This window comes from Solanum pennellii, chromosome 6, assembly GCF_001406875.1.
Source record: "Solanum pennellii chromosome 6, SPENNV200".
NCBI lineage: Eukaryota > Viridiplantae > Streptophyta > Magnoliopsida > Solanales > Solanaceae > Solanum > Solanum pennellii.
The window spans coordinates 59,870,457-59,884,199 of NC_028642.1; the positions used below are offsets into that span (position 1 = coordinate 59,870,457).

Genomic DNA, 13,743 nt, shown 5'->3' on the forward strand with positions numbered 1-13,743 from the left:
TTAATTTTGTTATTTTTAAAAATACTATCAACTTCAAATTTTTATTTTTTCACTCCTACCCCCTCTCCCTTGCCCCATCCACTACCCCCCACCCCAACCCCACCACCACCACCACCCCAAAAAAATAATAATTTTGCTTTTAAAAATATTTTCAATTTCATAAATTATTTTTTGCTCTAGTAAAAATAAAAGATGTCTCTCAAAAGCATTTTTTATTCATAATTTAAACACTAAAAATCATTTCTGGAGAAATATTTTTCTAGTTACCAACCAAATATGAGAAAATAAGTCCAAAATCTATTTATTTTTCAGAAAAATATTTTTCATGAAAAACATTTTCCTCCGTACCAAACACACCCTTAGTGTCGGTGATTTTTCATGCCATATATGTTTATATATAAAAACACGGTTTTTGAGGAGATAAAGTTCATAAGTCGCCTTCAAACATATAATACAAATTAAACAACGCATGGTGGGCGGTAAAATTAGTGGATTTTTAGTACATACTCCGTTAAAAAAAATGACTTGGTTTAATTAGACATGAAGTTTAAAAAAATAAAAAAAAAATTTAATTTTATAGTTCTAAATTAAAATTATGTAAAATATATAAAATTATATTTTTAATCTTATAATCTTAAATATATTATGTAAAAATTTAAAATTAAAATATTATCAAAAAAAACTAAAACTAAAAATAATTATCTTTTTTTAAAACGGAGGGAGGAAGTATTGCTTTGTACTTTGTATATCACTAAACTTAGTGGATTAATAAATATTTGGAAACCTTTTTAATTTGCACGCACTTCCATTCTTTTAAAAGATGTAGAAATATGTTTGGCATGTTCAAAATCATAATTTCTAATAAAAGTTAACTTTTGGTACGTGGGTACCAAAATTATTTTTAACAAACATAAAACGTTTTGCTCAATCAAATACTATTAGTCATAAAAAGGATAATATTTAATATATCGACATGATTACTACACAGAACATAGCAACAACTACAATAATAAAATACTCAAAATAACCTTACAAATAAAGTCTTGAGAAGACAGTGAATAGTGAGTAAACTACAACGTGAAGATAAGGAAAAGGGATCATCTCATAAATCCTCGATTCAAACAAAACACACTAAACATGAACAAATTAAATACAACATTATTACAAAAAGTACTAGGTAGCTAGAAATTCTATGCTACCATATTCAAACAAGCCCGATTTGTTCGAGCTAAAAAAGTAATATCACTCGATCATTATTATCAAACTGATTGCAATATCTTTTTTTTGTCGGACTATTAAACATTAATAGCCAGGCTGTTGGAAGCCATAGACAGTGAATCCTCCGTCAACTGCAATAACTTGACCAGTAACATAGGAAGCAGCAGGAAGACAAAGATAAGCTACCGTTGATGAAACTTCTTCAACTTCTCCAGGACGCTTAAGAGGAGTTCTTGATATTACCCCTTCCAGAAATTCTTTATCTCCCAGCACCTGTCAATACAGAGCCATCAAAAGGGTCAAATTTGTCTTTTTACTATCGGAAAAAGGATCATATATATGCCCTTCGTTATACTATTCATTACAAAAAATCGCTCAAATATACCCTTTCTACTAATTATATTAGGTCTATTAATATTTTGATGAAATCATGAACACCACATGACATGTCATCATATTGTCCCAACCCCCTCCACTTTTTTGTCCACCATGACCACCACTGCCATGATAATGGAGGGATTAATTTAATTGTTGATAGGTTCGAGTTTAATATTCCACAGTAACATGGTAATATTAATTTATTGGATTCGAAAACTATTACTTAAATATATTTAGTTAATTTCTTAAAGCTATTGATAGAGTCATTAAAATGGGCTAAGTCTATCGGTTGACCCAACCCAAAATGTTATTAGGGTAGGATTGGGATAAGATTTTTCAAGTTCATTTAAGACTAGGGTTTATAAGCCTCTTGATCGAGGTCGGATCGGGGTCAATCCATGTGCCAAAACTATTTATTTAAGGATAACTTATATTAATCTCGCTAGTATATGATAAGCTAATTACTTAAAGGCACACTATGTTGTATCTAGGGATACATGAACTCAAAAATTAGGTTCGTTAAGTTGCTCTAGATACATTCTATCCAAGTGTCGGATTCACATGTATCTACGATACATAGACAAATTTCGCACCCTCGCCTCCTTCCCGTCTTGCTTGCCCTCTCTTATCTCACTCGCGTATCTGAGATACATCACACCAGATACATGCATCTCATCTCGCATATCTAGTATCCAGGATACACTCTAATTACACTAGATTTTTGCTAGTGTTATTGAAATAACACCATTGTTTGCCACATTTGATTTGAAATCTTTTCATTTTCTTGACGTTATAAAATTTTCAGTTTGAAAAGAAAAAATAATGAAAAAAAAAGGCTGGTTGGCCCTCCCTTTGCCCTTCTAAGGTTGGGTTAGGTTAAGCATTTTCAAACTCTTTCAAATGAAGGGCCGGCCCACGCTTACCCTTCATCTTTCTTGGCCCGCGAGGCATGGGTAGTGTGGGACTGGATCGGCCCTTTTTGACAACTCTAGGTATTGAGGTCTATATCCCACCTTTATGTTTGTACCCTATACTAATTTTTCTTTTCCTTATTTATGTAAATAATTAAAAATAAATTAAATAATTTATACTATGCACTAAAAGAATTATACATATTTGAAAGATACAATTAAGTTGAGAGAAATATTACTTGTTCGACGAGGGGAGTGTTAATGAACCAGGGTGCAACCCCATTAACACGAATTCCATCTTTTGCCCATTCACAAGCCAAATTTCGTGTAAGCTGATTCATTGCTCCTGTCATCATAATTTAATAATAAAATTAATAAATATAAAGTCGAGCTGGAATCGTTGATCGTAAATAGCTGATAAGCTCTAAGTGTTGAAAATTATTTTTTAAATATTGAAATTGTTTGTATAAATAAATAGTTACTTGTTTGGACATAAGTATCGAAAGTGTTAATAAGTAGTTGATGTGTCTTGTTAAAAAATGTTTATTACTATACTTAAGTATTTTGTAAACATTATAAATAAATTTAATAGTATTCGAGCATACAAAAGGAGGAACAACAAATATATATATCGTAAATTTTAAAAAATATTAAGGATAAAATAATAATATATTTAATCTAACCAAAAGTGTTTATAAACGAAAAATCTTTTATGATCAACTTACAACCTTTATTGTTTATCAAACAACTAATGAACTAAAATATGTTGACTAGTCAGTTGGATCAATCAACTTATATATAAGCTTAGTCAATTACATATCGTGACAAAGCTAAGATTTTAAAAAGAGGGTTCAATGGAGAAGTACAACATACGAACTAATTGAAGAGGATTCGACATATACTTAAAGAGAGTTCAGATGAACCCTAACAGTATGCTGGCTCCGTCCCTTAATACGTACCTTAGTTGTATATTACTCACTATTTAAGGATAGATGAGTACCTTTTGTTGCTCCATAAATAGAAGTACCAGATAGGTGGACAAGACCAGCAACAGAAGACAAGAAAACAATACTTCCAGCTCCAGATGATTTAAGAAGAGGATGAGCAAGTTGACTTAAATGGAATGAAGATTCTAAATTTGTAGCCATCATAAGTGCATAATCTTCACCAGTATATTCAGTAGTAGGCTTCCAAATGTTTGTTCCAACATTGTTTATCTACAACAACAATATAACATAATAAGGCAATATATATGTCCATCCATGTATTAGTATAAACGTAACGTCGTCATACTTTCCTTTTTAGTATCATGTACTTGGTAATTCTAATATTCTACTTGCATGACATGTTTAAAGTTACGAGATATATGGAATTATAGTTCTTACAAGAATGTTGAGTTTTCCATCAAATTCCAAGGAAACTTTTTCCATGAGTTGTACTCTTTGCTCTTTAGATGATACATCACATACACAACCTTTTACTTGAAGGCCTTTATCAGTCCACTTTTTCAAACATTCATTGAGGATTGATTCATTCCTTGAACATGTATACACTTTTGCACCAAGTTCACAAAGCTCCTCCACAATTGCATGCCTAAAAGAAAAAACATGTATATCAATCAGGTTCCTGTTATTCGTATCTGTTCTGAATTGACTATTTCACGTCCAGTGAAGGAATTGAAGGCCCTCACGATTGAGACCCCATGTCCTTTGCCCTCGATCAAAAGTAATCCTTTTTCTTAAGTTACGGATCCATTTTATTATTATTTTTCTTGCTTATAACATTATGATGATCATCATCCTAAGGTTGCTATCTTGAAGACCTAATGTGATCTTTGACATGATAAATTACATAAAAGTACACTAACATGGTATCTAGACATCTAATTACAACAAAATAAGTCATCTGATAGTATAAACATTATACATATATATAAAAGTTAAATTCGAAAAAAAAGCGATAAGATAAGAAGGTTAACCCAATTCCATAAGTGCCTCCAGTTACAAGAGCAACCAAACCATTAAGTGACCATCTGGATCCTCCAACCTTTGCCATATTGTGTGTTTCTTTTGTCAAGCTAATTGATTATTCAAGAGATTGATTGAAACTATATTACAAAAATACTAATTGCTTAATTACAAAAATAAGCTACCTAAGTGGCCTATAAATACTGCTTCTTATAAGCTTAATTATCTGGTCTAGTCATATTCTTCTTGATAGTTACAATAATAAAAATTTGAGTTTTCTTGGTTAGAGCTACTTTGAAATGTTTTATTTATATTAAAAATCTAGTAGAATAAAATAAATTTTTTATGAGATAAGAATAGTACAATGTATGTATTCTATCTTTTTATAATAATAATTTTACTTTATAATATTACTTTATTTTTAATGAGATAATTTATATTATCTTTTAATTTAAATTCTAGATTCAAATCAAAAACATAATTTATACGATCTTTTTATTTTTTAAATCCCAGATTCAATCAAACATAATTTATACTAGCTTTTTATTTTTTAAATTCCGATTTGATCAAACATTCATCTAATATTAATTAATAAAAAACTAAACCAAAAGTGTTTTAAGTCCACTGCTTCACGTGACTCTGACTCTGAAGTAGTATTTGTAATAATTCAAACGATATAAAGTAATCCAACTAATTTATATTTATTAGTATATATTATAAAATCTTTTTATTTTATTTTTTATTTTCCACGTTTTCACGTGCAGATTCAAGATATTGGGTTATATATATCATCGGGTTAACTCAATCAAACTAAATTATAATTTGAATCAAACCGATTAAAAGAAATTGATATTTTATTTAGTTTAGTTTGATTTGCTTTTTATATTTTGAAAATCATTACTATTTTATTTAATTTTGATTTTATTAAAAAACAACTGTAAAAATAATCAAATTGAACCGATAAATTAGATACATAAATTTTATAATTATTTACATATTATTCATAAATAAAATAAAAATATTTTGTTAAATTTTAATTAACTTAAGTCTTTAACTTTACCATTTTCTCAAGCCCAACACTTTAGCCTAAGTATAATAATCTCAAATCCAAATCTATCAAAATCTAGTTTAGTCTTTACCTATTGTACTTCATATAAAATAGTCACAGTTTCTCTTAAATGAAATACTTTGTTCGTATAATGATAACTCTAATGTTGCTTAATTGCTTCACTGAAACGACATTAATTTTTCTGTAGATTGTTCAAATCGAATAAATCAGAAAAACTGAACCAAACCGATGGTTATTTTTTTTGTTTCATTTGGTTTGATTTGATTTTAGAAATTTAAAAAACTGACTAAATTAATTTAATTTTAATTTTAATTAATAACCGATCTAAACCGAACCACAAACACCATTCATAAGTGTAATTGCCGGCCAATACAATGAATTTTGGAAGTATAAATCAAAACTCTAATAGTGCAAGCTTGAAAAATATCTCCATTTTTTTTTTTTTTTTTATAAAATACATGCATGTGATACTTATTATATGATTATAATTATTTTATTTATTAGTTAATAGAAGAACGTTGAACACATCTTTTTATTTATTTCAGGGTCGTTTATTTGGTGAAGGGTACGTACCACACCACGACATGTATACTTATTGTCCAAGCGATAAAATTGACATTTTATATTTTTTATGCTTTTATGTATTAAGAACCTTCAAACTAAACTTGAGCAGCCATTGATGAGGCTGTGAAGTTCTCTAATAGTGCAGAATTTTGAGATTGTATTGTAGAAAGATTGATTACCTTCATTCATCACTCATGAGGTGTATATATACATGTGATTTGGATGAATCAATCTAGTTGAAAGTAAAAGAAATAACTAACTAACAAACTAGTTTGTTATGTAACTAACTATGACATCACTAACTATAAAATGGAAACTAACTAACAAACTAACTTGAAATAAGTAATATACATTGTTTTAATTATGAATGTTAATACCCCTCCTCAAGTTGGAGGTGATGATTTCACAGCCAACTTGCGCAAAATGGCTGAATGCTTGATGCCAGTGAGGGCCTTGGTAAGAATGTCAGCAAGTTGATTAGAAGTAGACACATGATGTAAAGAGATTAACCCCTCCTGAAGCTTATCACGTACGAAGTGACAATCCACCTCAATGTGTTTTGTTCTCTCATGAAACACAGGATTACGAGCAATGTGGATGGCAGATTGGCTGTCACAATGAACATTAATAGGAGAGGAAATAGAGACAGTTAACTCAGTAAGCAATCTGTGAATCCAAGTTAACTCTCCTACAACTTTTCTGAGTGATCTATACTCTGCTTCTGCTGATGATAGGGAAACTGTCTCTTGTTTCTTAGACTTCCAGCTAATAGGACTGTTTCCAAGCAACACTAAGTAGCCACTGACTGACCTCCTTGAGTCTGGACATGATGCCCAATCTGAATCACAAAAGGCTTGAACTGTGCAGTCAGGGTCCTTAGACAACTGAACTCCTAAAGTAGTATCCTGTTTGAGTTATCTAAGCAGGTGATAAGCTGCTTGTAAATGTGAAGCTTGTGGATCCTGCATGAATTGGCTTAAGTGTTGAACACCAAAAGCTATGTCCAATCTAGTATTAGTTAAGAAATTCAGCTTGCCTATCAACTTTCTATAGAAAGTAGGATCAGACAAAGGAGTTCCTTCCTTGGTTTTCAATTTAACAGTAGGATCCAAAGGAGATGATAAAGGTGTATAATTGAAACAATCATATTCTTTGAGTAAGTCAAAGTAAACTTCCTCTGAGAAATAAGTACTCCATCTGTTGTATCAAGAATCTCCAAGCCCAGAAAATAATGAAGCCTTCCAAGATCTTTGATTTTGAAAGTGTTGTCCAGATATACTTTCAGATGTGCAATCTCAGTTGTGTCTGTGCCTGTTAAAATAACATCATCCACATATACTGCAATAAACACTGCCAAGGATCCTTCCTTTCTGTAAAATAAAGAGTGATCAAAATGTGAATGTGAGTAACCTCTGGATGACAATGCCTCAGTTAGCTTAGAGTACCACTGCCTACTTGCTTGTTTGAGACCATAAAGAGACTTTTTCAGCTTACAAACCAATTCTGAATTAGGTACTTCAAGTCCTGGAGGTAATTTTATGTAAACTTCTTCATGAAGATCTCCATGAAGGAATGCATTATTTACATCAAGTTGAAACATACTCCAACCTTTCTTTACTGCACATGCTATCAAAGTTCTCACTGTGGTCATCTTGACCACAGGTGAATAAGTCTCAGTGTAGTCAATTCAAGCCTGTTGTGTATACCCCTTCACAAGCAGTCGTGCCTTGAACCTTTCTATGCTTCCATCTGCTTTATGTTTTACTTTGTATACCCACCTACATCCAACTGCTTGTTTGTTTGGTGATAAAGTGACAAGATCCCAAGTATCATTAGCATACAATGCTTCAAATTCTTGTGTCATAGCCTTTTGCCATGCAGGATTTAGTGATGCTTCCTCATATGATGATGGCTCACTATCATGACAAATGTTCTCAACAAGTGACTGACTATTAGATGCAATGACTTCAGGAGATATATGATGGTGTTTGGTAAACAGTGCAGTAAGTGATAGATTGTTGTTGAGTTCTGTGTTTTGTGTGTTGGAGTTGACTGATTTCAATTTTGGGATATTGACAACATAGTCTTTTAAATGTGATGGTATTTTGTTTTCCCTATGAGACCTTCTCTGTACTATTGTGGAAGTATTATGTTGAGATGATGTTGAAGAAGTAATAGGAGTATTGGAAGATATACTAGGATTTTGAGTAATGTGAGTAGGTAGATGAGGAGGAGTTGTATCAGTCACATTGTCACAATCATTTACATAGTTTTTATATGAATCTAAATCAGTATAATCAGGAGATGAAAAAGACTTCAAAACAGAAGGAAAGGAAGAACTTTCAGTTGATAAAGCAAAAGGAAAAACATGTTCATGGAAAATCACATCCCTGGAGATATGTATCTTCTTTGTAGCCAGATTCATTACCTTATAGCCTTTTGTTCCAAAAAGATATCCTAAGAAAATATGTGGAGTAGTTCTTGGTTCAAACTTATCTCTAAGTACTTTTGGGACAGTAGGGTAACAAAGGCAACCAAAGGATCTAAGCTGACTATAGTTTGGTTTCTTATTGTACAATACTTCATATGGACACTTATTTTTCAAATAACTTGATGGAAGTCTGTTAATAAGATGTGTAGCTGTTAGAACACACTCTCCCCAGTATCTTATAGGTAGTTTAGATTGAAATAGAAGTGCTCTAGCTGTTTCCAACAAGTATTTATGTTTTCTTTCCACTATACTATTTTGTTGAGGTGTGTATGGACAAGTTTTCTGGTGAACAATCCCTTTGGATAAAAGAAATTGGTGTGTTTCATTATTAGTAAACTCCAGTCCATTATCTGTTCTAATGCTTTTGATTGTGGTACTAAACTGATTCTCCACCATGGCTGTAAAATTTTTCAAAACCTGTAGAGCATTGCTCTTGGTACTTAAGAGATGTGTCCAAGTTGATCTACTATAATCATCTACCAATGTAATGAAATATGTGTAGTTGTCATAAGTGGATGCATGATAAGGTCCCCATAAGTCAATGTGTAGCAGTTCAAAAATGAATTTGGTTTGGCTTGTGCTATGACTAAAAGGTAACCTTTGTTGTCTTGACATTGGACAAATGTTGCAGAAGAAAGGTTGTTTGGGAGAAAAAGTGACTGGTAAGTCAGTGATACTTTTCATCTTAACAAGGTACATGGCCAAGTCTATTGTGCCACAACAAATCTACATTATCTCCAGCAATACTACAAGAGTTGTGATCAGCCAGAGCATTCATATTACTAGAAGAAGATTTACACTTAAGAGGAACAAAATTAGAAACCAACACTTTGTACTGATCTGCAGGACAAGAACTAGCAGAAAAAGAATTACATGTTTCATCTTTAATGGAACTAGAAAAAGGACTATTATTGGGAAAACAACAGCATATCTGACATGTATTGACTCTATCAGAGGTCTTCAAGCACTTTGTGCATAAGAAGTAAAGCCCATCTCTACAATTACCAAAAACCTGAGGCCTCTTCACTAAAGAGGCCTGCAATAGACACAATGCATTAGTGAACATGACTATGCATTTCATTGTAGTAGTTAGGGAATGAACTGAAACTAGATTATACTTAAAAGAAGGCACATATAAAACACCATTAGTATCACTTCCAGATGTGACAGATCCCTCAGATGTGGATGCAGTAGTTTCGATGGCCATCACAACTAAGCTTATTATGAGCTGTTCGATGAGCAAAAGAAGAGAAACAAAGATGAAACTTCTGGAAAACAAATGTGAATCAACACAGTAACTTCAAACTCTGTTATCGATTGAGAGAATCAATCAAAACACGTAACCAAAAGAAGGAGAAGAGAGCAATTAACCGTGTGCTCTGATACCATATTAAGAACCTTCAAACTAAACTTGAGCAGCCATTGATGAGGCTGTGAAGTTCTCTAATAGTGCAGAATTTTGAGATTGTATTGTAGAAAGATTGATTACCTTCATTCATCACTCATGAGGTGTATATATACATGTGATTTGGATAAATCAATCTAGTGGAAAGTAAAAGAATAACTAACTAACAAACTAGTTTGTTATGTAACTAACTATGACATCACTAACTATAAAATGGAAACTAACTAACTAACTAACTTGAAATAAGTAATATACATTGTTTTAATTATGAATGTTAATATTATGATTGGTTAATCTTTGGACCCACAAAATAATGTAGCCTTAAAATTCCCCTTCCATTATAAATTATAGAATAGTACGTGTTCAAAATTTTATATTTTCAAATTTGAAGTTTGCGTATGAACATGTATTTTATTGTGCACCATTTTAAAGTTTGTGTAAACATGTCTACTGTGCACCTTTTGATCCATTTTTTGATAATCTTTTTAAAGTTTTACACGTATCTTTAATTGTCAAAGTTATCCTTATCATAACAATGGACCTACAAGAACGAAGAAACTTTGGATCATTAGGTTGAAAGCAAATCATTTTAAGATAATTTATCGTGAGAAAGTTGTTTTATTACGTAAATAACTTATTACATCACTAAAATAAACGATATATATAGAATAATTAATTAATCATATCACTAAAGTAGAAATAGTGAGATAAATAATCTAAAGATAATCAAACTAATACCTCTAGCCAAATACAAAATAAAATAAACTTATATTTTATTCTGAAATTATTATACTTTATACCTCAAACTAATTCAACGATAAAGTTCATGTATTATTACAGATTTTTGAGGTACCGTATGGATTTGCTTTTTTCAGAGTGTTGGGCTTTATATATTAAAAGAATAAAATAAATTCTAAATTAAAATTATGTCAAATATGTATATTAAATTTTTTTTTAATTTTGTGATTTAAAATATTCTATCTGAAAAATTGAAATTAAGTAGAAATTACGTACTCAAAAAACTGAAATTAAGTAGAAATTACGTACTCGAGCTAGCTCCCAAGATATTTTATAAGTAGAAATTTCGTATGCTTTCAAGTAAGGTATAAGTAGCCTATAAATAGTACTAAGATTATCTTGTGTGGTCATATTCTTCAGTTTATTGTACTTACAAGACTATATATATTAGTATAACATATATTTCAATTTTCACTAAAGAACCTTAGTTGCCTTTGTATATAATTTTATTTGGAAAATGGATATTTATAACTTACTAGGCTGTTATACGTACAAGTATTTGATGATAGGGATATTTTTAGATTATAGTATAACAAATGACATTTTTATTCAATTTAACAGTACATTTAATAATATAAAAATAGTTTGAGTTGCCGCGTCTTTTTTAAACTATTCTGAAATGCTATATTTAAGCTAAGAAACTACTCAAAAAATTTATTATTATTATTATTATTATTGTTGTTATTATTATTATTATTATTATTGTTGTTATTATTATTATTATTATTATTGTTATTATTATTATTATTATGAATAGGAATATAATATATAACTTTCTATTCTTTTCAAAATTTTACTTTTCAAATTCTACAGTGAATATATTATTATTATACTTTTTGATTGATTTAAAAATAAAAATACTTTTTAATCTTTAGTAATAATTTTATTATATTATTTATATTTAATAAATAATTTATACCTTACTTGTTTCAAAGCATAAATTTTTATAAATATCTTTTTATTTTTTAAGTTTCGTATCTAAACAGAATCAAAGGATGTTTTTTTTTCCTTTTTTTTTTAAGTCAGCAACTTCATGTGACTCCAACTAATTTCTCTCTCTATATATATTTTTTTTTATTTTATTTTATTTTTTTAATTTTAATTTTATTTTTAAAAATTATTTTTTGACATGTTTCGGAATATTGGTTTATATATAAAATGTATAATTTAATTTATTTAAGTGTAATTGGCGACCAGTATAATGAATTTTGGAAGTGTAATTCAAACTCTAATACTATAGGTTTGAAAAATAGCTCCAACATCATCGGTCGGTTCGGGTTGTCTTATTGGTTATCGATTTGCAGAGATGCTAAATCGTTATAGAACCATTAAGATATTGACTTATCGGTTATTGGTTTATCGGTTTATCGGTTTTTCATTGTTATCGGTTTAACCGTTAAGATTTGACACGAAAGAAAAAACATTGAAAATCACTTAAAAACAAGGTGACAAACTAAATAAACCATGCACTTGAGTTCACATGTTACATCTTGGTCAAAAGCAAACACTTTTACATTGTTGAATGTCTTATTCGTTATCGATTTGTAGAGATGCTAAACCGTTATAGAACCATTAAGATATTGACTTATCGGTTATTGGTTTATCGGTTTATCGGTTCGGTTATCGGTTTAACCGTTAAGATTTGACACAAAAGAAAAAACATTGAAAATCACTTAAAAACAAGGTGACAAACTAAATAAACCATGCACTTGAGTTCACATGTTATATCTTGGTCAAAAGCAAACACTTTTACATTGTTGAATAACAAGTGTTTGAGACAACCAAAAATAAAAGTAGGAAATCAAACTCTAAGTCGAGAACTTTCTATACAAAATGGTATAAATATAATTATTTAATTTAGTATCGGGTTATCGGTTAACCCGTTAAGAAAAAACTTCAAACCGTTAAGAACCGATAACCCGATAACAAAAAAAATCAAAACCGTTATCAAAACCACTAAACCAATAACCCAATACTATAAACCAATAACTTTTTAATCGGTTCGATTTATCGGTTTCGATTCATTTTTGAACAACCCTAATGCATATGATACATATCATACGTCTTGCATTTAATTAGAGGTACTTCATTAAATTTAAGAATTGTTATCACGCACGTAAATCAAACTTTAACAATGCAAGATTGAAATATAGCTCCAAGAATCTTTTTTAGAAAATTTATGCATATGTATATGTTTTACAATTAAATAATAGATTCTTTAAGAGAGAAATATAGATAGTGAAATAAATCTTTTTAATTTGACAGATTTTTCCTGTGTAACGAATTTATTTTGTTGATTTCTTCGCCTATATTTTTCCATCGACCAGAGATGGTTCATTTTGGAAATCACTAACCGCAGACATTACATCTTATCTGTGTATGTTAACATGATATATCTAAACATATTTATAATGTCGATATATATCTAGAATTTAAACGTTATAGAAATTAAATGCTCACCCAATTCCATAAGTGCCTCCGGTGACAAGAGCCACCAAACGATTAAGTGACCATCTGGATCCTCCAACCTTTGCCATTGTGTAATTTCTTTTGTCTAGCTAATTGATTATTCAAAAAAAAAAAAAAATCATTGCAAGTATATAGTAGTATTGTTTTCATAAAGAAGATACAATATGTGACCTACAAATAGTACAATTTTAAAGTTGGTGGCTTTTAATTATTTAAAGCATTATTGTCATGTACATTGAATACATGGGCTCTATCTTATGAATTTCAGAGAAACATAATTGAGCTAGCTATACGTATTAGATTCTGTTGTCATATGAAGTAGGTGAGATTAGAATTTGTTTGGATCATTGTTAACTATTGTTTCATAATGTATTGTATTGTATTATACTCTATTGTACTGAATTGTATGGTAGATATAATGTTTGGCTAGACTGTATTGTTTGTTGTTATTTATAACATTTTAATTGTTTGGT

At 30.1% G+C, this 13,743-nt stretch overlaps 1 protein-coding gene across 3 annotated transcripts; it reads right to left on the reverse strand.

Annotated features, from left to right (window-relative positions):
• Positions 1-1,278: 1,278 nt before the first annotated feature.
• Positions 1,279-13,483, reverse strand: LOC107022681 (tropinone reductase homolog At5g06060-like). 3 transcript variants are annotated; one of them, XM_027917512.1, is made up of 7 exons: positions 13,262-13,418; positions 7,735-7,748; positions 4,486-4,546; positions 3,893-4,100; positions 3,508-3,724; positions 2,747-2,853; positions 1,279-1,491 (listed from the first exon to the last, which is right to left on the reverse strand). In XM_027917512.1, the coding sequence occupies exons 1-7, from the start codon at positions 13,336-13,338 to the stop codon at positions 1,303-1,305; spliced, it is 873 nt and encodes a 290-aa protein (XP_027773313.1). In that variant the 5' UTR covers positions 13,339-13,418; the 3' UTR covers positions 1,279-1,302. The 3 variants fall into 3 exon arrangements, with proteins under 3 accessions (XP_027773313.1, XP_027773312.1, XP_015078764.1); XM_027917511.1 differs by lacking the exons at positions 4,486-4,546; positions 7,735-7,748 and having other exon boundaries at positions 13,262-13,483; XM_015223278.2 differs by lacking the exons at positions 7,735-7,748; positions 13,262-13,418 and having other exon boundaries at positions 4,486-4,627.
• Between the last annotated feature and the right edge of the window lie 260 nt (positions 13,484-13,743).

Coding starts and splice junctions, on each gene's coding strand:
- LOC107022681 (XM_027917512.1), bottom strand. CDS start 13,338: ATGGCAAAGGTTGGAGGATCCAGATGGTCACTTAATCGTTTGGTGGCT. Junction 3,725..3,892: donor ATGGAAAACTCAACATTCTT/GTAAGAACTATA, acceptor TTGTTGTTGTAG/ATAAACAATGTTGGAACAAA. Junction 2,854..3,507: donor TATTTATGGAGCAACAAAAG/GTACTCATCTAT, acceptor TTATGATGACAG/GAGCAATGAATCAGCTTACA.